Source organism: Balearica regulorum, chromosome 1 (genome assembly GCF_011004875.1).
Source record: "Balearica regulorum gibbericeps isolate bBalReg1 chromosome 1, bBalReg1.pri, whole genome shotgun sequence".
NCBI classification, from domain to species: Eukaryota; Metazoa; Chordata; class Aves; order Gruiformes; family Gruidae; genus Balearica; species Balearica regulorum.
This window is the reverse complement of record NC_046184.1, coordinates 16,898,900-16,926,566: the sequence shown is the minus strand read 5'-3', so window position 1 is coordinate 16,926,566 and position 27,667 is coordinate 16,898,900. Positions and strand designations below refer to the sequence as shown.

General features: G+C 37.8%; 1 protein-coding gene across 7 annotated transcripts in view; it reads right to left on the bottom strand.

Moving 5' to 3' along the window:
• KIF21A (kinesin family member 21A) overlaps nt 1-27,667 on the bottom strand; it is a 93,036-nt gene that overhangs the window by 10,055 nt on the left and 55,314 nt on the right. The window contains exons 12-32 of one of the 7 annotated variants that reach the window (XM_075742121.1): nt 26,136-26,220; nt 25,872-25,989; nt 24,468-24,656; nt 23,321-23,520; nt 22,821-22,928; nt 22,262-22,330; nt 21,940-22,151; nt 21,173-21,326; nt 20,610-20,810; nt 19,165-19,266; nt 17,587-17,752; nt 17,054-17,074; nt 13,031-13,091; nt 12,757-12,811; nt 11,192-11,409; nt 7,347-7,457; nt 6,673-6,801; nt 5,025-5,063; nt 2,861-2,997; nt 898-1,078; nt 419-583 (exon numbers count right to left, since the gene is read on the bottom strand). In XM_075742121.1, coding sequence (XP_075598236.1) covers nt 419-583; nt 898-1,078; nt 2,861-2,997; nt 5,025-5,063; nt 6,673-6,801; nt 7,347-7,457; nt 11,192-11,409; nt 12,757-12,811; nt 13,031-13,091; nt 17,054-17,074; nt 17,587-17,752; nt 19,165-19,266; nt 20,610-20,810; nt 21,173-21,326; nt 21,940-22,151; nt 22,262-22,330; nt 22,821-22,928; nt 23,321-23,520; nt 24,468-24,656; nt 25,872-25,989; nt 26,136-26,220 — 2,721 coding nt within the window. The remainder of the gene's footprint in view (nt 1-418; nt 584-897; nt 1,079-2,860; nt 2,998-5,024; nt 5,064-6,672; nt 6,802-7,346; nt 7,458-11,191; nt 11,410-12,756; nt 12,812-13,030; nt 13,092-17,053; nt 17,075-17,586; nt 17,753-19,164; nt 19,267-20,609; nt 20,811-21,172; nt 21,327-21,939; nt 22,152-22,261; nt 22,331-22,820; nt 22,929-23,320; nt 23,521-24,467; nt 24,657-25,871; nt 25,990-26,135; nt 26,221-27,667) is intronic. The other 6 variants (XM_075742075.1, XM_075742095.1, XM_075742085.1 and 3 more) reach the window with 6 other exon arrangements.

Genomic DNA, 27,667 nt, shown 5'->3' with positions numbered 1-27,667 from the left:
TGAAGGCGGTGAAACACTGGAACAGGTTGCCCAGAGAGGTGGTAGATGCCCCATCCCTGGAAGTGTTCAACGCCAGGTTGGATGGGGCTTTGGGCAACCTGGTCTAGTGGAGGGTGTCCCTGCCCATGGCAGGGGGATTGGGCTAGATCACCTTTGAAGATCCCTTCCAACTCAAACTATTCTATGATTTTTCCAATCATTTTTACTGAAACGATTCACCATAACCTTAACACACAAGGACATCATAAGCCCCTCCATTATTTCAGTAACCACCACAGCATGGATTAGTTGATCCATATCTTGACCATATTTTGCCCAGGTTATGGACATTACCATAAACAGGAAACACTTCATTGACTTTGTTTCGTATGCACATATAACCACCTAAAGAACATTCTCTTCTGCTGGTGCTCAGTACCTTTTCAGGTCCCACATCCTCACTGAGTTTCCAGCAGCCGCATAGAGGAATGTACCAGTTGGATTTAGTGCAATCTGATTTATCTGGTTCTCTCCAGCTGGGATAGTGACTGTTCTGTTAGTACTTCCTGAACACACATCACCAGGCATCGCCTGGCCCGAAGACCTGAGTACAGGGAGGCAGGAGAATAAAAAATAAATTAAAAATAAAAACTTCCTTATTATGTATTCATAATAACCCAATTATGAATACTGAACATTTGATAAAACCCTGTCAAATAAATAGGCATGAATGCAAATTGTTTTGTTTCCTTATATTACCAATGCCCTACAGACTTAGCCTGAACACGTAAAGAAGGCCTCCAGCCCCAAACAGCATACTTAAATTACACTGTGCTGCAATATTGAATCTAATATTTTCTTTTAATCTAAAAGTAAGATTCATTTAAACTCTTGGCATTGGAGGTTTAGTATACTTACGTCAACGTCCGAATACACTTAGCAGAATCTCTGATGTCCCACACCTTGATATAGGAGGTCGAGACTGTGAAGACCAGGCTAGTGTAGTTGCAATACTTTATAGAAACAACGTTATTTGGATGACCCCCCAGAGACATAATCTCTTGTCCAGTTACCAGATTCCAGACTTTACAGGTACGATCTAAATAAAGACAAGCAAAAAGAGGAAAAAAATTTAAAAAAAATTAAACAAACAAGAAACACCACCAAAACCATGTGTTTCTAGAACTCAATTAATTTAAAAAAAATCCATACATTAATTTGCACTCATACATAACCCTCCATTTTGGTAGGCACTTTTAAAAATCTATTTAATTAATCTGTTTTTGTAGAGCACACATGGGCATATCTACCATCATCAAAACTGAGCAAGATTAATCATTAAATGTCATGTTGAGGATGTGCATATTAGCTCCTATAACATTTTAAAAGGATAAAATCCCATGTCAACCCCAAACTGTCAAACAGTTTGGAGGCTGTAAAGTTTGGATGATGACAGATGAAGAGTACTACTCAATTTTTAATTCAAGGATTCTTCATCAAGAACATAGTTCAGGAGGGGCTTTGAGCCTCAGCATGACAGGTCTGACTGCCACAATAAAATTACAAAGGTGAGATGTGATCCAAACAATTTGGTGCTTTAGGAGCCTCTGAAAATCCCAGCGTAAGTGCTTTAGTCACAGTTTTCGTTCAGGAGCAAAGGAATTTAAATACTGCAACCTTTTGTGTACTAAAGACCCAGGTGCCTAGAAGTTTTCAAGACTTTTGTAACACAAATGGAGTCCACACAGGAAATTCTCCTTGTTGTACTATGTCACTCCATATATTTTAGAAGTACATTTTTACTGGAACAAGTACTGGGAGGATGAAGAGAAAACTTTGTGTAGGCAGTGTTCGTAAGAGTACGAAGAAGGTAAGTATACCAAAACTCATCAGCCACTTTAAAAATGCCAACTATCAAGACCAGAGCCCAATATCCGCAATGCACCTGAAAACTTATTGGCATTCCTGAATTGTCACTGTCTGCTAGCGTTATGGCTGTCAGCGAGCTAAGGCTTTCTGCTTCAGCAACAATTTCCAAAAGATTTAACTTTAATTATACTGCCGTCTACGCTTTTGTACTCTTGAGTACAAGTACACTTTGTAAAGTTTTCCCCTCCTAAAATACATACATACAGAAAAAAATTCTTCCATAAACAGAAATTTAAAATATGTCCTGTTTCGCACTTGCACAAATGCTAAAACATTGGCTTAAAACTTATTAGACCAAAAGTTTGCCAATTCACTGTAAGAACATGTTTTGGTATTTTTAACAGCCAGGTATCAGAATAGCCATGGAAATCATACCTTTCTTCCAAAACCCTATTTCTACCAGCTTGAAGAGTTCATAGAGCAGCTGCTCCATCCAGTAGGGAATTTACTGACTACTAGATCTAGTCCCTCCTACGATAGCCATACAACTCTTACACCCACAAGGGACAGGACAAGGTGCACAGGGGAAACAGAAGACGGCCCTAGCTCTGGTCAAAGGATCAACTATGGCAGGAAGAATCTATTCAAACTCGGTAGGTAGCACAGCCAAAGATGTGCTAATTTCTATCTCTGCCCCTACGCTCAGGCTATTTGCACTGCACGTCATGTGTGCACACCTTACCATAATTCATTCCATCATATCACTCAACAAAAGTGAATGTTGTTCTTGAGATTTACTTTTTCCACTACAAATAAAAAGCCAAATACTAGCCATTGGAATTAAAAGCCTGTAGACAGTTAATATAAATCCTTCTTCAGCTTATATTGCAAAATGGATCCTCACAATTTTCCAGTGTGTTTATGGCACTAAGCAGAAACTGAGAATTTCACAATACCCCAAGATGTCAAAGCAGTCTCTGTAGGCAGCACGGATGCATGAAGCTTTCCTAACCTTTAGATCCAGTGAAGAGAAGATCATCAGTTGCATCAACACAAAGTACAGCCTTGGCATGTCCTTCAGCTGTATAGATACACTGAAGCGGGGACGATCTGATGCATTTTGAAGCAGGGAATGGGTTAATTATCCCCCTAAATAAAAAAGAGAATGTGAGTTGGGCATAGCGATAGACACAAATCAAATTAGTTTACTTAAATGTAGGGAAAAAGCTAATCTAATTTTCCTACATGGGCAGAACAGCTGAATGCCTTTCATAAGCTACATAAGGATTTTTACTGTTTAGCTTCAAGAATTGTCAACTCTGGACTATCAGTTAAAGGAAATCATAAACAAAACCAAACAAATGAAAAAGACAAGATGCTGAGTATTTGATATATGGGAAAGTCTGCATAATGCTAAAAAAACCAGGATGCTTAAAGCTCCTGGATTCATAGGACTAACCTTAAAACTGCAAATTGCATAAAGACATCTTAGTCTAAATGGCACGTCTGAAAAACAGAGCAAGCATAGTGTCCACTGCCAATCCCAAACTCAGCAGGCATTTCACATCAACTGCCTTCTACAGGCATGCTTGGAGAACTGCTGCTAACTCTGTGCCTGAGGAAGGTTCCTACTGCACCCTGTACCCAACACCACACTGGTACTCAAATGGCTAAAAGGACTATGGTTGGAGTACAGATACCCCAGAGAAATCTTCCTGGGGATTTGTAGCTAGTTCTGTGGTGATGCCAAAAGACTAACTCAGCCTGAAGAAAAAAAAAAAAAAAAAATTACAGTTCATCACCAAACAAAAATTATTAGCAGACTAAAATCCCATGCATACAACTGCACACACACGTGAACCCCATTGACGTCTGTGAAGTGTAGAAAAGCCTCAGGATAATGCCCACAAACATGCAGCACAATGCTGTGACCTGACCAGCTTGCAGCTAAGACTCACTGTCATGCTTTTCTGGGTATTACACATGGAACTGTGAGAAAAAAGAACTAAGTCATAGTCCTATCTCACCAAAAAGAGTGTCAGATGCTTTAGGAAAATGTAAAAATTCCATAATATTGCCCAGAAGCTTGCTACAAGAATGAAAAAGTCCTTCCTGATACTATCTAACATTGTTACAATTATCTGTTTTTTCTAGTACAGTCTTGGAAAGTATTATTTTATACATTTTTACTGCTCAGGACATCTTCATTCATATAAGTCATTACTCCTCCACAACCTTTTTATAGGTTTTGCTAATATTAATATAGCCTTAAATTGTTTGACATTAACTTCCTCATTTTGGAAAGGCATTCACCTTTCAATCAACACCTTTTTGTGTTTTCAAGAATACAGGAAGATTTTACGTTATTATTATTATTAATTTAGGTCTCTATGCTTTTGTTTTCTAACACCACACAAAACTGATATGGTTTTCTCTGTAGTATTCCCCAGTGGATCATGTTGTCTCTAGCCTGATTTATTCCTACTGCTGTTCTCACCCACTCTTTCCCTTGACAAGCCGTGTAAAATACATATCCTGGAGCTATTTATCTACCTATGTGCAGTGCTCTGAAATCTACAGACAAAAATGCTACAACTGCTACAACGACCAGACAAAGCCAACATCACACTATCATTAGCCCTTTCACTGCCCTTCTCTTGATAAACTAATTTTTCACTGAGTACCAAAACCCTAAGCCCCATTTTATGAACGCAAGTGGGGACATTCCTTTCATCTCTTAAGCCGCTGTGCATTCTGTCAGAAACTTAAAAAAAAGTCTACTTATTTTTATTTACACTGGGATTTAATTTTTAGTAACCAAAGCATAGAACTGAACAAGAAAAACAAAAAGAGAGAAAAGCATATAAAACCTAAGAAAATGTCTGTTCCTCATTTTTTTAAAGAAAGAAAAAAAATATGTCTTAGGAAAGGTTTATATCTTACTTCATTTAAAAAGAAAAAACCTGACATGCTCAACAATGATAAAGAACACCCTAAAAAATGACAGGGGGAGACATGCTTGACCAAAATTTCAGATTTTTAAACTTCTGGCAAAAACAAAAGAGATACAGTGCAGAAGTATCAGGAAAATTCATGCAGCAAAATGAAATTTCCTAAGAACTGGAATAACTTCAGTGAGAGATGCCAAGAAAACAGAAAAGAGAAAGAGAGAGTACCTGTGTACCTCCGACAGAGAGGAATCACTTTCATCAGACCTACAATCAACAGTGATGGAATTGTGAGGAGAAAGAATATAGGTATCAGCAAAGTAAAGCCTCCATATGAGAAGAACAAACAGCATGGCCAATTCAGAAAAGCAATGCAAATCCACATACAGTATGCAGCATTGCTCAGAGTATACCTTAAAACCGTGATAATATTGGGGGGGGGAGAGCAGAATAATAATCTTAAAATAGCACTTTCAGCAGTAAGTTACATTGGTAGACTGTCTCAGCCCAAGAAGCTGCCTAACACCAGCTGAACCATTTCTTACTTCCCAAACTTTTTCTTACAGTAAAGGCAACAAAGTAAAAGGAGAAGATGGATGCATCATTTAACCTCTGTAACATAGTGCTTGTTGAAAATATGAAAAGGAAAAAAAATGTTCTGAACATCAATTCCTATTGTATAATATATATATAGTGTAAAAGAAACAGGTAAAATGTTAATTATAAAAATATAAGTATTGAGTATATTGATAGCCCACTAAGAACAGCAATTTACAAACGATCCTACGTTCAAAATCCTTCACTTCTCATTTTCAAAAATCTTTAAAAATAAAAAAACCCAAGAAAACACACAACAAGAAAAAATCTCACCCGCCCCACCCCCCCCGAGGTATGAACATTTGCAGTATCTCTTAAGATGTCCTTCATTTTCAACTCAAATTGGATTCAGCAGTTTCAGTTTGACTTCAAAGTCAGTCCAGAGAAAATGAAAAGTGTTAGGTGGGAGTTAGCAATACAATAAAGGTGACATAGCTGAGATAAAGAAGTTACAAGCACAGTTAAACTACCGAAAGCCTTGCAAGCTACTGCTCAGTATGTAGTGACTCTGTAGACCACTGAAAAAAACCCCAAAGTTTTATAAAAAAAACAATAGTGTAAACAGACCAGAACAATTTCTTGTCTTGCTACAGTCAGAACTAAAGGTTTATCCTAAGTTTGAGCTGCAGTTGATAAGCGTTGCACGGCACTAGTGTCAGTACTGAAACCTGCAATAAAGATTCTGCTCAAGTCAAGTCCACTGCAATTTGGAGGAAGGCTCCTACAGAAACAGATACCTAACATACCAGGAAACTGAGCTCTACTGCTTCTAAACAAGAATAGCATCTGCTCCTCCAGATCACCTCCTAAAGTCAGTCTGTTCAATAATTTGGATAACCTCTCATGTGTTCTAGCCATTTCAACGTCCCATCCTCTGGGGTGCTGTTGTGACAGCACTTGGAGCAATGCTGGAGTAACCGAATAACTGTCAAAAGCACTATTTCCTAAATTGTCAGCTAAAACCTACTTTCAAGTGTAAACACGCGCACAAATACACAAACATCTAAGATTTCTACCATTCTTTTCTATTTTGGGTTTAAAACTACAAATACCAGACATAGCCTAGAAAACAGAAAACAAGGTTCAGCAGGAAATTGCTTTTCTTGAATTTTTACAATGGTTCCGTGAAGTTTAAAGTATTTTCTTTGAAAGCTACATGAAAACACGAGAAATGTCTCCTCCTGTCTAGCAGGAGAGGAGCAAAATATCTAACAGATACTACACTAAGTGCACTTTGCAATTCCCTGGTTGGGGGCTGAGGCTTCCCTCTGTGACTTACTTATCCTGCTGAACTGATGTGTTTCCCTGAGAAACAGTAAGACGACTAAAAACATTCATTTCATTACGGGGCCGGCTTGGTGGGGAAGTAGGAGGTGACAGACTAGGCTCTGGGGCTCCAGAATCTGAGCTACAAGAAAAAAAGAACATCTTCTTTAATAGGTTATGAATGGTTAGAGAAGTTAAATGCAACATGCCTCAAATGTTAGATGCTCTTTTCTTAAGCGAATAAATAAAATAAGGCTAGCTACAGATGTTTCCCAGAGAAGGTAATAAACTTAAGACTACAAACTGCTGCAGAGTGCAAGGTGGCACAACGTTCAAATTTTACGTGCTAACAGTGACAGCTCCAGGCAGAACACACATGTATGTAAAATGAAGAAATTGTTATAAAGCTGCATTTTGTTAGAGAAATTGATGACTTCCATTTAAAAAAAAAAAAAAGTCATTTGCAAATGCTGCAGACATTTGCTCAGGGCTCTGCTCCTGAGTTGTTTTGTACAAAAAATATTCTGGAACAAACTCACATACAGAAGTTCCGCAGTGAATAATTTCACTGCCAACAATAAAAACTGTCCTAGAATTAAAGAAATAGAAAAATACAGATTTATTGTTCAAGAAAATTTACCCAAGGTTTAAATTATTTCAGAGAATATAAATTTGAAAGAATCTTACAGTTTTTGTTCTTTTGCCTTTGTCTTTTCCACTGCTTTCTCATAGGCTTTTCTCTTTGCTAAAGGTGAAGGCTCAGGTATCTTCTTCTCTGACAGAGATGGCTGTCTAGAACTAAAGCAAGAGGAATCATTATCTTACTTTAAGGCTCTTTACAGACTTGCTTTTCTTTCTTTCTCTTTCTTTTCTTGCTTTTCTTTCTAGCTTTCATTCTCCCACACAGATTTCAAACTACAGAATGTGCTTAATCTATTATTGTCTTTCTTGAATCTATGGACTCTAAATTTGTTCTCACATTTTAATATAAAAATACGCCTAATTTATTAACTTTCACAGTTCATCAACATATGAAGAGCCAGATACTGAATGTGCAAAGGAGATGTACTAATTGAATAATAAAAAGGACCAACTAAAAGAAATACAGCAGAATATACATCTCAAGTTAAGACCACAGAGAGGATGGAAAGTCTAAAACCTAAAATTTCAGATTCCACAACTTTCATTTACAACAGACCACTTACAGACATGAAGAACAGAGAAATCACGATGACCCTTACATATGAATTACACTTTCCATTAAATACATTCATGTTTCAGTATCAAATTCAAAATTATGAACTGAGAAAAATTATTTCCCATTGTCCGTTGTGACTATTATAACATTGCTTCTCTCTGTTCTTCCTTCAAAATGCAATATTAATGATGACATTTGGATGTCATCATTTGACCACAGTCAGATCAAAAAAAGTAATCTGGATTGTCTCCACTCTTATGAACTCCTGTTTCTCACTAGCTGAGCAATCAAAAAAGCAACATTTACTTTGCTTTATCTTTTTTCTGTGTTTAGAAGTTGCTCTATGAATATAAGGACCAGAAACACTCACTAAAAGAGAGAAAGCAGATTCTGAAAGTGCTTTTGTGACACACACACAACTTTATTAAGCAGACAAAGTCCAGTCAGGCCACCTGCCTGACACTGCTACCAGCATCTTATCTCAGAGCTCTACAGGCTCTGGATCTACATCACTGCAAATTATCTACATGAGAAAAGCTGCAGCAGTTTCCCTGTGCTATATAAAACCCATCTGGAGACTGGCATGCAGAATAACATGATTGACCAAGGAAAGCACAACCAAAACCAGCTACTTAAGTAGCTGAGATTGACTATCTCAAGCAACCACATGCACCCTGAACAAGTCCTAATTAAAAGGTGAAGGTCCTACCTGTAGGACCTAGTGCCAAGAGTTGCATGCAGACCCTAGGGTCCCTCCAGGGTCTTCACAAGACAGGACAAGGAGGACAAGTGATAACCTGTCTGGTTTTGCACAAGAGCCTAGCAGATAGCATACACAAAAAGAAGAGGAAGGTGGGTTCAATTCTCTCCTCAAGACCAGAGCACCCATTTCTCTGCAGGGCTTCCTTACCTCTAGGCATACTCTGCAAAGGACACAGAAAGAGGTGGAACAGGACAGACTCCCTCCCTCTCTTTACACTGGACCAGTATGCATTTGGGAACGCAAAAATTCTGGGGTCACAAGGCAAATCCTAGGATCAGCCTGATAGGTAGATGTTTCAGCAAGGATGACAAACTTGGTTATAGTCTCTGCTGCCATGGCTGCCTATGTGTCCACTGTGCAGCTACTAGATTAAATAACCACACCAGAAACTAGAACTCAAGCTCCTCTGCCTCACACCAGCGTTCTGCATACTCAGATACAGAGCCAGCTCCCTCTTGTCCACTCTCTACCTGCCCCTTGAGTCTTCCATCTTTGACTCCGCAAGGGCACATTCTCAGAAGAAGGTGTAAAGAGCATGATCACATTATGAATTCTTTTTGAAAGCCTGGAAATGCAGGTATTATAAAAAAGAGCTGGCACAAGACCTACAGGAGATCACCCTACTCTGAAGAGGCTGCTGTGGGTGAGTTGACCATATCAAAAGGCCAACAGCGCTAGCCATCCTTGTAAACAGAATTCCAACCAAACTAACTTGTTGCCCACATGCATTTAGGTGCCTCTCTGAATCACCACAGATCTGAGAAAACTGAGGAGTTTCCCGAGTGGAGCAGTCTGTACATATGCAGACACCTAAATTTGCACCTAAGCATATAATTAATTTCTGTTGCTTCCAGAGAATTGCATGCTTTGGATCACTGTTACTGCTTCAAATCCCTGAATGCTACTTAAAGTGGCACAAGGGAGATAATATTTACTGCAGATAAGACCACACTCTGCTCCCAAAGCCTGTATTTTATTACAAGAGATATGATGGCACCACAGGCCCACATAGGAAGGCCAGATCACTCACAAAAAACTTTTCTTCAACAATGACCAGCAAAAATAGCAATACTATATAAACTATACTGAGTTCTAGTTTTGAAAAAGCATCTCAATTACAGTGAGAAAGTCACTGCAGACTGATTATGGGAATTTTTGATCACTTATCTGCTAAAACATGATCAATAACAAACCAAAATATATGTGGGGTCTACTGCTGATTGAATTGATTTACTGACAGCACGTAACTAATGCTCACAGAACGCAGTTTTGGGAAAATCCTATTTTGCCTCGTTGCTGGCTCGCTTTCATAAATGGATATGTTCTATAAGATGGAGTGAGGCAAAAGTTGGTATTACCTGAGTCTTGGATGTCAGGTCATAACACTTGATGATTTACATCTCGATGCTTCAAAAGTCTCTAGTGATCTCACACTAACTGCTGAAACAAGTGGGTTTCTCCACCTATCCTCACCCCCAAGAGCATTCTTTCCAAGCAGATTCTACTTGTAAAATGCACTGAAGCCATCAGCATTGGGTTAATAATTGCTGTCAGCAGTGTTTTACTGTTCATGACTGCCACCTCAAGCACATGCTAGAAATACATAGTAAAAATAATACAAATTGCAAGTGTGCATTAGATGGAGACTGCTGTAAAAATATTATGCAAATAGGACAGACAGATAGTAAAAGATGCATAATTCCAGAATCTGTAACATGAAGACAACTATGGGACGCAGTTTTTCTTTATCACTGAATGTGGCAAGCACACTCAGTTTACGCATGAGTTTGTGCAACATAGGAGCTAGGACCTAAAAACGCATGAAAAGGGTTTCTGGCAGTGAATGGCTGATAGTCAATGGTGATATTGGTAGATATAAAAAGAACAACAAGAGCCAGGAGAAAAAAAGAGCGTGCATGCGAGAGACCTGCTGGCCTCCCCCAAAAAAGACAAAAATAATATTTTTAGTTATATTTGGCATCAAGTAATAATTTCAATTAGTAAAACCGTTCTGCAGGTAAGTACGACCTGCAAATAGAGAGGATTTTTGAGGATTCATAATATCCAACGTGCTTCTTTCAACTTTACACTTGCACACTCTATTGTATAGACTTCTTCATTTTAAGCATGGTCCACACAAGATGACTCACAGAAAGATTTTACCTAATAGTTAGGACCATATATACATATTATATGTTATATAAAGATTTTGGGGTGGGTTTTTTTTCTCTGCTGTTCCAAGCAGATTCTCATTACCTCCCTAGAATGTGTATTTCCCATAGCACTAATAAAGTAAAGTATCCAAGGTACTAGATGCATTTTTCCCATTACTTAGAAACAAGGCTACAATAACTTTACTATGACAAAGCAACTTATCAGAACTTACAACAGTGCATTTATACTTTTTAGAGTGGTGATGGTAGAAAAGAAGGAGGAGCTTTGTCAGTATTATTTAGTAAGCTTCAAGTCTATCAACCTCCTTTGTAAAGTTAAAATAACAGATCACAAGAAATTGGCAACATGCAATTTTTTAAAAGCAAAGGAAAATTAGTACAGCATGGCCAAACTTACATGCTGCCTATCTTAGAAGGTAAGCCAGATGGTGGGGGAATAAACTCTCTGTCCCTAGCAGAAATATCATTTGTATCAGCCACCATCCCACTTTCTTGGGTTTCTGCAACTGATGCAAGAGGGCCAGCCAAAGTAGAATCTGCAGCACTAATGTCAGAGACTAAATCGCTGCTGTCTGCATATAGCAATTCCATCTGGGTAGTGGTCCTCCGGCGGGCCTGAAGACAAATAAAAACCAAGTTGTGACTTAAACATTTTGTGGTACATGTCAAAAGGGCTTATCAGCTGGTAATTAGCATCCCCCTCAATTCACTTGGCAACTACCTTTGGAAACTAAATCAAGGAGCTCTCCTCTACTCTTTGGCAACGATTTCAGAGGAAGCAAGTCAAATTCAACAGCATGAAACACCGATTTGACAACTGGTTTCCAAGGATATCCTTTCAACCAGCTACAAGTGCATGTCAATACTACAGGAGTACAATATTATTCTCCTAAGGTTTAGCCAAATTAAATGTTATAAAGCAAAGTGTGAATTTAAATAACTACAATTATACTGATATGACTTCTTACACTGATGCTTCTTTGAATATAAAAAACCTCTGTTTCTTGCTTAGTTTATGTCACTTCAAAAGTAGTTTAGGCCAACATGAATTAATATTCAGTCAGCAATTCCACAATTTGAAAACAACAGAAAACCTCATAAAGTAATCAACCTTTATGCATCACAGTCATTCTTAAAAAAACTGATCATACACGTTAGGTGTGATGATGCTGTGAAATTACGATCTATTCTTCAGGGAAAGAAAGGTTGCTGGGAAAGACAAAGGTCCGCTCTGAACAGAGTCATTACAAAAATGACATGTTTATTTTATGCCAACAATTTCAGACCAAACCCATTCAATCTACCTGCCCAAAGAGCTGCACGCCAATGAATGCTACCAATAATGCAACAGCCATCCTAGATATATTCCTCCAAAGCCAATTGCAGTTAGAAGAGTGGAGACTAAGCTTCTATTTACTTTGCAAACTTGGTTTATGCTCCTGTGAGCACAGAAGCAAAAAATCACAATCAGTGCACATGTTTCCAGTTCCCACTGCCATTAATATTAAACTGCAGCCTGGGTATATTCCTCTAATGCCAACTGTAATTAAGAGCCTGGAGGTCAAACTTTGATTTATTTTATAAACTTTACATTTCTATGACCACAGAAGCAAATCACAAACAATAAGCATGTCCACAGTTCCCACTGGCATTAACATTAAACTGCAGCCTAACTAATACTAACCTGCAAATCTACTCCAGTTTGAATGTTAATAATTGGAAGAATGTATGTCTTTCTGAAACTGTAAACATTCAACCACAAAATATTGAAAAAGTACATTTTTATCATTGCTTCTCAGAGAGGAGTATCAGACAGAAGCATATTACATACAAATCACATGAGCAGTATGTCAGTTCACCTGTTGCTTGTCTTTGTTCAGTAATGTCTCTAGAGCAAAAGCAAGAGCATTCCCCAGAAGGTGCCATTAAAGTAAGAATTATTATCATCATTGTACAGCCTACCTTACTTTTGGGTTTGACTTCACCACAAAGCTTCAAAAGATCTGAAGATAATGAACTGAAAGAAAAATTGCATCACAGTTAGACAGAAAATAGTCCTATTTTTGCAGAATGTGTATTGTTATTCAATTCTTCTTTCTACTGAAATTGTGGGCAAAGTGGAATGAAACAATGTCAGAAGTATCTTCTAATGGATACATGATGCATTACAAAAAGAGGAAATGACAGTAATTTTTGTAGAATCAGATCCAATTACCGGTTAACGAAGATTTCTCACCTTCCTTCTGTCCCAGGACTATGCAATGGGGCATCCTCATCAGTACTATCTTCCAAATTTTCTAGAAAATTTCCGAAAGAGTAACATTAGTCTGTCCATCTACAACAGGATGTGCAGGTTTTAAGTGCTATACAAAACAGCTCAGAATGTTGAATGTAGATGAACAGCATACGAAAGGCAGGGAATTTCAAAATAGCTTGACAATTTGCTAGCCAGTTCCCATTGAATTTCCCTGGTATCTCTAAGTTGTTTGGGTTTTTTTTCATATAGTATAAGTAAGTCATACACCTAGGCATACTGTGCTAAATGCAATCCTTTATTTATTGTAGCAGAGCAACAGGGATGACAGAGAACCAGAAATAAATTCTAGAAGGAAATCTGGAAGAAAGAAGATAAAGCAAAGGTAATTAACTGCAAGACATGGAAGAGACAGGATGTAAATCAATGGACAGTAAGGATGTCTCTTCCTCCTCTTTTTTTTATTTTATTTTCTTGCTCTAAGACAGAATCAGCCTGGTTATAATGAAAAAAAAAATATTGTATTTTTAACTAGCTAGGGAGCTGAGGCTCGGCCTCAGCTTATATAGAATGGCATTATTTGGGCTGACAAGAAGCAAGCACTTTATTAACATATAAATATTTAGGTTTCAAAACAGGATGATGCCACCATTTAAGACTTTAGAACTGCTTCCTAAAGAGATTAATTATATTGAAGTTAATGGTAAAATGGCGCATTTCAGTAGAAATGCTCCTGAAGTAAAATGGGTACACAAAGCTGCTCACAAAAGACCAAACCAGCATGCATGTCACACACTAACACTGTCAAACATCAGATTAACATGTCTGCATGCAAACAGTGCAAAACATTAAGTTCAGACAACCAGTCCAGGGGTTATGTACAATCGATTCCAAACTGTTGGGAAACTAAATCCCCTAACTTGCATATTAATCTAATAATATATATTAAGCATAATTTAAGGACATAGGTAATACATTCCTACAGGTAAAGTTCCTTTTTTTTTTTAAACATACTCATGAAATTCCATTACTTCTCTTCTTTATTATTAGAGATGCTTTAGGTTTATTAATTTCTGCAAGAAAGCAGATACCATTTGTAATGCATAGAACCAATATATTTGGTACCCATATTAAAATAAGTTTGTCCGTGTATATGTTTTAAGTACAAGTTCATGCTTTGGAGAAAGGGAGGAAGGATTTATAGTTTCCAGTTGAATTATGAGAAGGAATGAAGAAAAGGAAAATTCTGCCTTCTTGTGTATGCTATATCTAAAAACGTTTCCTGAAAAAGTCAAAAACATACGTCAATTGAGCACCAACATCAATAATGCGCTTCAGAGGTACTCAACTACTGTATTAGTTTTAGCAATGTAACCTTAACTATCAGAAACAGAACAATATTATAAAGAAAGCAGGGTCACAGGAATAGCAGTCTGAACTTTCGTTTTTGTTCCATCCTGGATTTGAGTCCACATTAAATCTTTTCTATGGGCGTTATTATTCTATGTCATCTGCAGAAGAGGGGATCTAGAGTACTACTTCTTCCAGCAAGGCACAAAAGCAGTGTCAATAAAATAAATGCCTTTTTTTTTTTTTTTAAAGATAAGATTCATATTAGGGTGATGTGACTTCATCCCCTTCTCATAAAGAACTTGTGATGAGCTTTTACAGGTCACAAAGTAGAAAGTGTGAGATGGCCACAAAAGATGGGATTTTATTTGTCGGCTCACACTCATGTGACCTGATGTATATTGATATTTTCCTTCAGTTTGTCTGCAATTCAGCACAGGAAGACTGCAGGAAGCCCCCAGGTAGAAACCAGCATGCAGAATCAACAAAAAGAAATGAAGAAGGGCAAGATTCTGCAAGAAGTTCTGAACAAGAAGAGAGGAAAGGAACAATAAAATTAGTAAAGGCAGTACTGCTTGCAAGAAGCAGCAGAGATGACTGCTAATAAATCAATGATTGAAGAACAGTGGAGAGGTTTTCTGATGACTTGTCTTCATCCTCACACAGAGGCAAGTGGACAGTACCAGTACAGTGCAGTACACCAGCACAGTTCATCCAGAGGAGACGACATTTGACCAGCCCTCTTAAGATCTGCACATACATGGCTGTGAGTCACATCCATGAACATCCAGATGTCACAGGTGAGAAGGAAAAGCAGCTCCTACAATCCTTCAGAAAGGAGTCACTCCAGCAACACTTCAGAATTCAACTTTGTGGTCATGTTAACTTTTCATAAGAGTAGATGGGATAGTGAATGGCAGCTAGTTCATCCAAAGTAGGTGCACATTCAAAACCCATTCTGAGGGTCAAAACCCAAACCTGTGGTGTGCTTTGCTGCAGACTGAACCCTTTTCTCAAGTCTATGCTTGAATGCAGGTGCCCAACTACACTGGGGAATGCCCGAAGTTCTTCAAGCCAAGTACGTTCAAATGACTAAGAACTTTTGAAGATATCAAAGCTGAAAGTAGACATCAAGGGAGTGGTTCACAAGCAGCTGATGACAAGCACCCTGGAAGTGCCATCCCTCTGCTTGGGATGGGGTTGGCTGGGTACTGCTGCTGAGCTGCTAGGCAGCCTGGTGAGGTTGGTCTCGGGACCAGCTGCCACCCACACTTCCACCCCTGGGAATCACATCAGGTTACCAGGGAGCCCCTGCACCCACAAAGTCCTTGCTGACCAGCTGGCAGGCCCAGCCTCGAAGCCTCACTACAACAGCATTTGAACTCCTTGCAGATCAAAAGGTTTAGCCACTAATGGTTTACAACACACAGACTATCAACAGTTTGGATTTCAGTGTGGACTGAGGTTAGTGTGGCATATTCAGCCAAGGTACACCCACAGCGAAGTCTTCTTCCTATAAAGTGTTAACACAGGACTGAGTGGCTTAGGCATTTTAAAAGCCTGTTCATGCGTGCAAAGTGTTAAAAAGCTTCTTTAATGAGATGTATTCTACAAAAATTGTCACAATAGAGCTCCTGTTTCAATGCATTTAACAAGTCTCCTTTCACTGCTCCAGATGCTGTTAATAAGTGAAAACCTGTCCAGAGCTAAACAAAATGCAATGCTAACTTCCCGGCTGGAGAAGCATTGCTCTCACTCCAACAGGGGTGAACACACGCACGTGCACACGCATCGAGGGTCTAGTTTAGATACACTATGATATTAATAACCACTGAGGTTCCTGAATAACTACTGGCTATATGCAGCAAGATGCCATGGCACAGATCTTCAGTGTCACCTGTCAGGAAGCTGGCAAAGTTCTCACCAGTTTACACCAGATGATGATCTATACACTTCAGGCAGTCTTGTGCTTTTGAACTGTATCCAATGCCTATGCAAACTAGCACAGGACAGCATAATAGGATTAGAAGTAACACAAGGCAATACAAAAGGAATTGTTACTGACATCAGGAATATTTTTTTCAGGTTTCAAACACAGCTGATTTTGTGGCTAGGAGCAAAGGAGGGGAGAAAAGCGTCACTTATTTGGGAATCATTTAAAAGCGACAACAAAAGACTCATCTCAAAATCAGTGAAGTCAGTAACTAAAACCAATTGAAAAAGTGAGATATAATCTGCATTCTGTAAAATATTTATATAACAAAATAAGCTATCTGCAAAAGGTTAAACTGACCTGCATCTTACGAATTACTTTTTTTCGGACTTAAAAAGATGAGCAGAATTTGTCACAACTACAGCAGCAGTATATCATGAAATAGCTTTATGTAGTCTGAACATAATCTAGGGTCGTAAGCTGTAAGTCATAAATTTGAAATACAGCTCTGCTTACTGTGTTCACTTTTATCTGACAAACCTAACATGAGGGCTATGGGTGGTTTCAGAAAGAAAGAAATGCTCTGATAATGAGTACATTTACAGAATGCTTCATGCAAACTTCACAAACTCACAAATTCTAAGATGCACCAGAGTTAGTGAACATGAATGAATTAGTAACTCATGCAGCTGTACAGTACACAGAAAGCTAAATATACTTACCCAACGGTATGCTATCTAGGTCTGTGTAAATAACAGCAACAAGGAAACAAAAGCAACACTCCAATCAAAACATATCCATTTATAAAAAGAAATAAAACAAAAGTACCCAAATGTATTCTAAATTTTTCTAAATATCATCTCATGAGAAGTAGAATAGATGCCGTAACAGACGTGATGCCATTTTCAAAATCACTAACATATGGGGGATTGAACAGGATTGCATATTTAGAATTTCACATCCAGAAGTTAAAATCATACCAAATTGTAAATGCATAGTCTTTTGTAAAAATAACAAGCAGATTATTTGAATTTAAAAAGTCTCAATAATAAAAAAACCTTATTTTTAACATTTCACTACCAAGGGGACATAGTTAAAAATTACATACATGCACATCAGTTGTGAAATAGAGTTTAAGATGTTAAAATACAGCATCTATTCAGAAAAGAAATAGCCTAGAATGCCCAGTACAGCATGCATGAAAGGCAAACATGACATGCAGCTGACTATTCAGAATACAAGATGATAAAATTACCTTGCAAAGCATGACCCAGCAAAGCATCAAGTTCAGGATTTAACTCAGCTTTTTCTTTTAGCATATGAAACAGCAGTTGGTTTTGAGTAGCACTAGTAATTTCAGTCTGCTTAAGGCGTCCTTCAAGAACTTTAATCTGAGCTTCTTTCTGAGCTGCTTGGAGACCCTAGGGGAGAGACAGCAAGGAGAGAGAGGAGAGAGATGACAAAAGTATTACAACTCTTGTTACAAAACAAGAATTGCCAAAACTTTAAAAGCTACAAACAATGTGTACATTGTAACCTTCCTCTCATATCCTAAAAATCAGGTGTGAACCTGAAATTTTTAATTTTTTTTAAATTTATTTTAAAGGGACTCATTAAGCATTCATTTAACTTGTGTTCCTCAGACTCTGCCTTGAAAACATGCATCTAGTAGCTAAGTTGGATGTGACTCCCAAATACAATTCATAGATTCTTTGCATTTAAAGAGTAGCAAGCATCTGAAAAATCAACACCTCCATTTTTCACAAATAAGTACTTTTTTTGGTTTTTTTTTTTAATTATAACCTGTGATACTTTATAACAAACATCAGGGAAAAAAACACACAAAAAACCCCAAAAACCAAACCCACACCAATCCCAGAACAGTAATCTTTCCTGGAGAATCACTCGGTGAACTTTCAGCTTCTGCTGAAAGATCTCATGGCCTAACTTAAGGGAGAATCCATTCTAAGGGAGCTTCCCTAGACCTGTGGATTAGCAGGAATTAGTTGCAGAAAATGTAGCCAATTAAATTTACAGAAAATTGTTTCCAAATAGAAGAAACAGTAGGGAAAAATGAAGGTACAACACATCTTCTCAAGGACTTGTAGGATAACAGTGGACTGAGTGCTAGCACTTGAGAAAAGTGTAGTACTTTGGAATTACACATTAGATTCCAGTTTTATCATGAACTAAAACAATGCATCAATAGAAACATCTTGCATTTGGAAACAAACAATAGAATAGACATCAGGCATGACAAATTTTGCATGAAAGCGTGTCTTCAGTTTTTCTACATGATAATCACTTATCAGAAAGAGGAGAAACACCTTCTTATCACGATAAAAAACTCCATTATGCGGAGAAATTGTTAACCAAGTCAGTCACAAGCATTTCTCATATTAACTGTGCTGCAAGGAATCAGATATCCATTCAACCCACCCAAGGGCTGGCAGGGGAAATCAAAAGACTGAATTTGCAGAAGCCACTGTGAGTGGGGGAATTTTCTGAGCATTCTGCAGCTTGTTGGAAAACATAGAAGGACATTATTTATTTGATTATGAAAAGCTAGTGCTCTTATAAGAACAACATGAGGTAATTAATGAAGTAGGCTCTACTGGGGGTTGAAAAACAGGCAACAGAGTGAAGGGGACACAGGATCTCAAGGGCCTTCACACTGAGAACCAGCGTGACTCAGTAGCGTTGACCAGCTTTGTTTTGTCTGGCTCACTTTCCACAGGTATAAAGACTAAGTAATGTGAATTTATGTCAGCACAGCTCTGTTCATGGTACATTGCATAGTCCTAGTATATGCATGTTTCACTTAATGCCTTACCTTATTGATACCCATTGTGAGGAAGTGATCAAGCAAATATCGAGCTTCTGTCAGAGTGCATGCATTAATCACTGCTGTTACATCCAAGGTCTCTCCTTCTTCCTACATGTGCAACAACAGTCAGATGGTGAAAAATACATTTTTTAATTATTTTTCTAAAATTCATTACAGTAGTCATACAAAATAGAAACAGTGAAGATGCTGCAATATCGCCCAGTTCATCCCCTTGGTACCTCTAAACCATGTCTAAAGGATTACTTTTTTTCCAAACTATCCCCAACACACCCCACAGTACAGATTCTGCAGCCTTCCCAGTCTCTTCCAGTGCTTCAGTTCCTTTCCTATTAGAAAGCTCTTATCAACCTCCAACTTAGAGCCCTTCTTTCTACAAGCTAAGCTATTCACAGTGGATGCAGAAATGAGCGCATTTCTTCGCTCTCTGAAGCCTTCGTGCATTTGAAGATTTCTCCCTGTAGTCTTTTCCTCATTTTTCTTCTGATTATTCTCAGTCAGTAGTAAGCACTTTGGTACCCTTAAGGATTATTAAGCCTTTTGTGTTCACTACTTCTTTACTGGTAAAGTCCTATAACCTTGCACCATGCTGTCCAAAATTCAAGAAACCCTGATGTGAGTAAAATAGTAAGAGCTGCTGGCAACATAACATGCATTAAAGCACAAATTAGTCCAAGGTGGGAGAGGAAGAACTCAAGCACCGTCATATAAAAATACTGGTAAGTGTTACAGTTCAGACTTCATGCTACCATGTGCCAAAAGACAAGGTGGATTCTTCCTGCTAGATCATGTAAAGTATGATGTGTGTTATAAGAGTTTTCACATTTGGATTTCACTGCTTTTGGTAATATTTGAATTTCTACATCAATCATAATAGACAATTTCCCTTTACTAAATTACTATTTGAAAAGTCAACCCTAAACAAGCAACTTGGCCTGAAGAGGCTCTTTAGTTATAGAAAGCCATTGTTCCATAATTGAAAATATACACATGTAAGAATTATATGAATTATATTGCATTTTAGTGTAATTCTTACATACAAAAATACAATCTATTTCAAGTATACAAAAACAATACAAGGGAGTGGAAGCATATCAACAGCTGCAGGAAGATGACACAAGCTGTTAGCCTTCAGTCCCAAGAATTATGTGAATTTAATGCCAGCAGAATGGAAAGCATCAGCTTTGACATTTAAATGCTTTGCAATCTTAACTTGCATTACACTATTGATGCTAAAACTCAGATCTGAAAGTTCAGTTGCACAAACACTCTTCATTTCAGACTTTACACAAGTTTTTACCAATTCTCACTTCCTGGTTCAATAATTATACAGCCAAACCAAAATTCATTTCTAAATGAGAACACTTTCAAGGCTAACCCAGTTGTTTTGTCTTTTCTCCATGTTACCATTTTTGCATTAATATTTGACCTACCTTTGCTTCTTCCATTTGCATAATATTTGCTTGGCAGTCAGAAATGCTGTCGTTAATGTAGTCTATATTAGCAGTTAGTGATTCCATCTCTTCATTTATGTTTTGGACATTTCTATCTGCTTCACTGCCACCCCCATCCTTGATAAGCTTCTCCCTTTTCTTTGAAAGCTTTTCTCTTCTTTTTGTAAGTTCTTCACGTTGCTATTTTCCCCAAAGACATAATATTACACAAAAAGGAATTAGTAAACAAGGCATTTAAGTGCCTTTTTTTAATCCTGGCTATACTTTAACTAACATATGATTTCTACAGGAAGAATTTATACAGATAAATAAATTATATATTTGAGCATTATTCCATTAATGTGCTTTTTAATCTCTTACTAAGCACAGCAATCCCATGGTCCAAATACTTACTGGAGTTGTTCAGAGCTCATTCATTGACTGCAATAGATTCCAATCACTTTGCCTATGCCACAATCACAGCAATTCATTTACAGCAAACAAATGCACTGCTCTCTCTTTAATATGATGATACAGCCAACAGTGTGTAGTAGATCACCTACCGTAAGTAACCTGTTCATATCTGCCTCCATGTTGGAAATGGTCATCCTCTGCATAATGATATCAGTCACTCTGCGTTCAAGTAACTGCCACTTCATCCTGGCTGCCTTTGAGGAGTAAACTCTGCTTGTCACTGCTTTCCGCTGATATTTCTTTCTGTGATAAATTCAAGAGAAACATACAGCTAAGTGTAAAGTAGTCATATTACACATTCGAATATGGAAATGATCAGGCCAGAATATTTTTCACAGACAACTTAAATTTCTTGCAGAATTTCCTGATGTTTTTCACTGCACCAGACAACTACCTGCACCCAGCCCTGAACTCTACTGAACTCTAATATACTGCATTTGAAAAACAAGTATCAAACACTGTGGGATCTTGTATGATGCACCATTCAAACCAAATGCCATCTAAGAGTTGTTCCCTATTTAACAAGGGGATCTGCTTCAAACCACAATACATTAAACTGTGTTTTCCAACAAGTTTTTCTTTGTACTTAAGAATGCTGCAGGCATGGGACCACGAAGGGCATTTCTCTTTAAGAGCAGATTAACTGGACTTTTAAATTTTGGGATTTCTTAATATAGCTTATTCTTTAATACCATTTTATATTATTCCACACCATATTAAACCCACAAAACTCACATTGCATTTAATACATAACAGTAGTTTGAAAAATAACAGCTACTGCAATATGCATCATGACAAGATTATCTGCTAGGAAGTCCATGCAATTGAGAGAGTACTAAACAGTTTTAATCCTTACCCTGTTCCATTTGTTGTGGTTACAGATAACGCTTGAACCCTTGCAACAGGAATTCTCATCTTCTGCTGTGCTGCTGTTCTTGAACCATCGTGCTCGACTGATGAGCTAGAACTTGCTTCCTGTATAGGATGCTCAGGCAGGCTCAGTTTTCGACTTACTTTTCCTGCCGCTTTATCAGACAGAGGCCTTACTTGCCGACGAAGGGCTGTAACCTGAAACAGAGCGTAGAGACACAATTACCTGTCCCCAAAACTGCATTCTAAGTTACAGCAATACAATATCAATTTGTTTTCAAAGATGCATTACTGTTTTACCACAATACCTCTTCAGTTTTGCGACGTAAGATAACTTCTTGATTTCTTTTCTGAGCTTCCAGAAGCTTCAGCTGATGCTGTGAAAGAAAAAAAAAAGAAGCAGCACATGATATTTCTTCCATTATCTGCCACAAGGACTGTATTATATAAAAGAGACCTTTATCCATTAATACAAGTTTGCAAAACTGTTGTTAACGTGAAGAGGTCGAGTCACAATTGTTTCTTGCTCTTTCTAGTGCAGAGTAAGTATTTCACTATATCGATTCACTATTAAAAAAATGCATGCAAGCAAGGTGGTAGCAACAGTTTTGTGAAGATTTACTAATAAATTAATACTGATAGACATATTCAATAATCTTTCTATTTTCTGTTGCACTTACCACCTGAACCTAGGAACTTGATTATCATAGAAGTCAAATCAAATTATGCGCATTTTGATTGGTGAAAATATACAGGTACACGCCTGCCTCAGTGAATGCATATACACATGGTGTGTGCCTGCAAGCAGAACCACATCGCAATAATACATGCTTATTCCAAATGAAAGGTCTTTATCTGTCAAGTCACCTCTCGTTTGCGTTGCTCCTTTTTAAGCTGTGCAATCTCTCTATTTCTTCTAGATTCAGTCATTCTAGCTTTCTCCTGCTCTTCTTTCATTTGTTTCATCAAGCGAACCTGTAAAGAGGCCATCATTTCAAAAAGCTGTTTGCACTGAAGTGCTGTTCCCTGCCTCCTCTCATCTAGAGTTTCTTCCTCAAATTGACATTTTCCAGCATATTACATGCTTTTAGCAATTTACCTCCTCCGTCCAATGTGTCTTCTTCACTCAGCTAACAGCTAATAAGCAGTGCAAACTTCTCCATGTTTGATACTGTAATTTCTGTTGATTAAACCTAAAAGCCACCCCTCTCCCCCAGGAATAGCCTAGTCTTCACATCTTCTCTGTTTTCAGACTTTTGAACAGCTGACAGCAAGAACTGAGTTATTGGTAGGTAAACGCACAGGAGATTTCAACCCATTTTTCAGTAAATGCTCATTGACCAACACTTCAATATACTGACACATACCTTGGTTTTCTTCATCTCTGTCACCTCCTGCTGCAATTTCTTCAGTTGCTTTTCATATTGAGACTGATTTTTAAGCAATCGTGCATGTTCCTTTTGTGCTGTTTGAAGCCTCTGCAGTTCCTTATTCATGGCTTGGAGTTTCTTTTCATATTCTGACTTGATTTTTTTTGCCTTTTCTTCTGAATAAGTCTCTACAGAACCTAGAGCAAAAGGGAGTTCTTAATCTGATTTTGTTCAGGATATTTTCACTTTGCCAGCCACAGCAGATGACTGATTCCTCTGCTTTTAGCATTATCTGCACATCTTTGAAAAGTTTTATTTGTCTCTAGCTCCTGTCACCTGCACTGCTTCGGAGTTTCCACCTTGTATGCCTTCTTGGATAAGAGACCAAGTAGTAACACTTTGTTTCTGATTTTTTTTTTTTTTCACTAGACAACAAATATCTGAGTACATGAAGACACAGATACGCACATGCTTGTTCACACAGATGTGCACAAGATCATAACAACAGTCTTGAAAGCCATCAAGCCTAATATCCCCTTTCTGGCACTGATCAGAAGGGAAAGTATAAGGAAGAATAAGGGAACAGCAAAAGCATATAAAGTACATAACTACAAAGTAAATTAGTATGATTTTAAAAAGAAACAAACAAAGAAAATGCTTCCCACAGTACTCCCCTGAAGTTCAGCTATTTGTGACTTAGGACTTCCTGACCTAGAGTTAGTTCTTCTTCTCAATATGATTACATATTCAGAAGAGTTTGGTCAGTAAAACATCTCTTCAAGGACACTGATCCTAGTGCTTACTTTCATGCAAATCAAAAGAAAGGTGGGGAAGCAGGAAAGTACTTTTAATTCAGGAAATATTTCAAGGACTATGTTAAAATGAGAGCTCCTAGAAAATTGAAAACGCTTATTCAACCAAATCAAATACCAGTTAGGAGCAGTATATTTTAAGGACAATCTCTCTCAATTCTGGTAGAAACTAGCATGCGTAAAGTACGTTTCACTGGCATTATGGGTACAAACCTGTTCCTCTTTTCTGCAATTTCTTATCACATTTGAAAAAGGAAGTGAGGGAAGTAGCAAACAATTCGATGTGAATATCTTACACAACATCTAGATTTAAATAATTTTGTACTTCTTACCCAAGTTTTGAAGAACCTGATCTCTTTCAAGCTGAGTGTCTCGAATCTTATGTTGTAGCATCATTAGTTTCTCTTCATATTGTTTTTTCAGTGTTTGCAACCTTCGCTGGCTGTTCTCTAACTCATCTATCAGTTTCTGCTTTATGGCTATTTCACAGGTGATATTTGCCAAGTCAGCTTGATAATTTTCTAAAATAAAGAGATTTGAGTAATGAAAAGTTAGAGACAGTGAAAATCAGTAACTATAGATACCCCCTGCAATGTTAGGGTCATTTCCTGACGCATAAATTGTGCATTGGAGAATTCTACACAAAGCACAATGTAGCAAGTGAAACTATTATCTGCAATTCATGATAAAGTCTCCACCTTAAACACTCTCCCCATCCTAGAACTGAGAAAGAGATAAGGAAAGATATCTCTCATTGGATCACAGCTGCCCATATGTTGTAACTCTTCACATTTAGATCTCAACATCAGCAATCTGTCCTGCCCCATACAGAAGTTGCACAGGCTGCGAGACTTCAATCACATCTCAGGGCTGGAGAATAACTGTCATTCATAAAGGCAGCAGATTATAAAAGGAAAATTTGACTGCTGGCACACTCCAAGGGGAGACTGTCCCTTCTCTAGTTCTTAGAAAATTACAGCCAAAATTCTGAGAAGAGAGGAGCCACCTCAATCATGGAAGTGGAATGGTGAAGGGAACAAGAGAAGGAGGAGGAAAAAGTGAGGAAAAAGGACTAACCCACATGCTAATTTTATAAAAGTTTAATTGATTTCTTTAATCAATTACATCCTTTTTTTGGATTAAGATTATGTGCCCCAGAATAAAGATGTCAGTTGAGGATTTTTTTTTCCAGGTTCTGCAACTCTTGATAACAGTTTGCGTGACTCTCAAACAAGAAGGAACCAACAGACTTGGCTTGCCCATTTGGCCTTACTCACATGAGAGAATTGCTGGTGATGCTGTCTCTGACTCTAGCAGTCCTAATTTGCATGCCACACACAAACCAGCTGTTAATGCTTCTACATAAAGCTACAGCCTCTGAAAATGAGGCCTTTCAAAATTAAATTCTACCAGTTTCCAAATTAGCTGAATGGGAGCTATCACCTTGGTGATTAGTCTCAAGACTTAAAAATAACGCAGCACTTAAACCTTAACTAAGGAAGAAATGTGTTATCAAACACCTGATGGCCTCTGGTCAATTTTAAAACCAATATGGAGACACTTGATCAGATGTATATTACATGTTTTAGCACCATAACCAAAAAATAATTCACTGGACATACAATCCACAGAGAATTATGGACAGTGGGTTAACAGCATGCAATCATTCCTACCAAAACCCAAGAAATGACAGATAGTATTTTGTAAAATTCTACAAAATATTGCACTGACATCACCTTTTTCATCAGAGTCAGAATCTGATTCATCTGAGCTTTCGACAACTTCCATGTCATCTTCATCCTCATCATCTTCCTCTTCTTCATCCTCATGATCACTTACTTCCTGAACTTCCTCCTACAAAACAGAAAGATGTTGAAGCACGTCCACCACTTTTCCATCCCCAACCACTTCTGACTATGTATTCACCTGACCCATTCCTAATTTCCTTTCTATAACCTTGTAAATGTTTAAACAGACAATGAACTTAAATCAATACTTACTGCTTCCAATTCATTATTTTCTCTCTCCGAGGTGCCTTTTTCATCTCTCTTCTCCTGCTCATTATCTGTGTTATCCTCTTTAACACTAGCAGAAGAGGTACAGACACAAAATACTCACAAACTGAAATGGCATGTGCTTCCCATCCCCCAAACCAGTAATTTGTAATTCCAAATAAAGATTAAAACCAAAGTGTAGTTAGACAAAGTTACAGGTGTTGGGCATGGGTAAAACACAACTTCCAGTCTCCCACAGATAAGAAAATAATGCTTAATTATTCTTAATCTTACAAAATAATATTAATGATTAGCACATTGTTTTAGGGCATATTGCACAACTAGGACATTCAGAATGTACATCTTCATATACTACAGCAGTACGTATTTTGGATGGAAGTTGCAGTGTACCCAGAATAGCTTTCACAAAACAGATAAAGAATATTGTGTGCAGGTACAACAGACATTACAGGTATTGCTTCACTCTCAAGCTATAACAGAGCCTACTGTGCTTACATTAATCTGAAAATTTATCTATACGCCTTAAATGATATTCTAATTTATCATTCTATAACTACTCTTTTGATCAGTTATGTACTTTGACATCAAGGGAATGCTCAAAATAGGCATTGATACAACAACAAAGAGTTAAGAAATACTGACTTTTTGCAACAGGACTGTCCATCTCAAAAAGAAACTTTTCCCAACTATTAAGATTACATTTTAGTATATTCCCATGCTTTTGTTTTTCAGATTATGGTTCAAAACTTATTTAAAAGTCAAATATCTCTATATTCTTTCCTCTCTTGGCAACCTGAACTGTAGTGACGGCGTATGCAAATTACAGCAGGGGGTTTTTCTGTTTTGTTTTAAAGGTTTGGTGTATTAGCCATTAAGACAAGTTTTAACATTTTTAAGTGCATATTTGAGACATCATATGCAAATGTAAAATTCAAAAGTCAACGGAACTCTGCAAATTGTCATGGACCAAAAATCAGTTCCTCTAGTACTACATGTGCAAAACCTGAACCATCCCCAAGAGATGGGAAATTGTGATAGAACAGGGCTAGACACCACAGGTGGTAATAATAAAAAATGTGGTTAGGACTGCATAATGCAGAATCCACCTCACCTAACTTCAGCTGCATAAAAGTTTGGCAAGTTATATGCTGTCACTGATCAGGTAGGGTAACTACAAATGCGCATCTTCCTCCACTGACACCAAAAAAAGCTCAGAGTCAAGGTCTAACTCTTAAACAAAACCAATACTCAGTGCAGTGACAAGAAATGTTCAGCAGATTTGAGACACTATAGTTTGACAAGTGACACCTAAAAGCTACCTTTAAAACAGAGCTCTACTCCGAAGAGTTCAGTAACACAGCACTTGTGTGCACACACAATTTTTTGTTATACCATTTTAACGTGCTCAGTACTAACCGGTTCCTTCTGCCCCACCCATCACCAGTGAAACCAAATCCAGCCACAGCTGACCATGTGCAAGGCAGAAAGCTTTTGCCTGGACTACCTGAATCCATGCA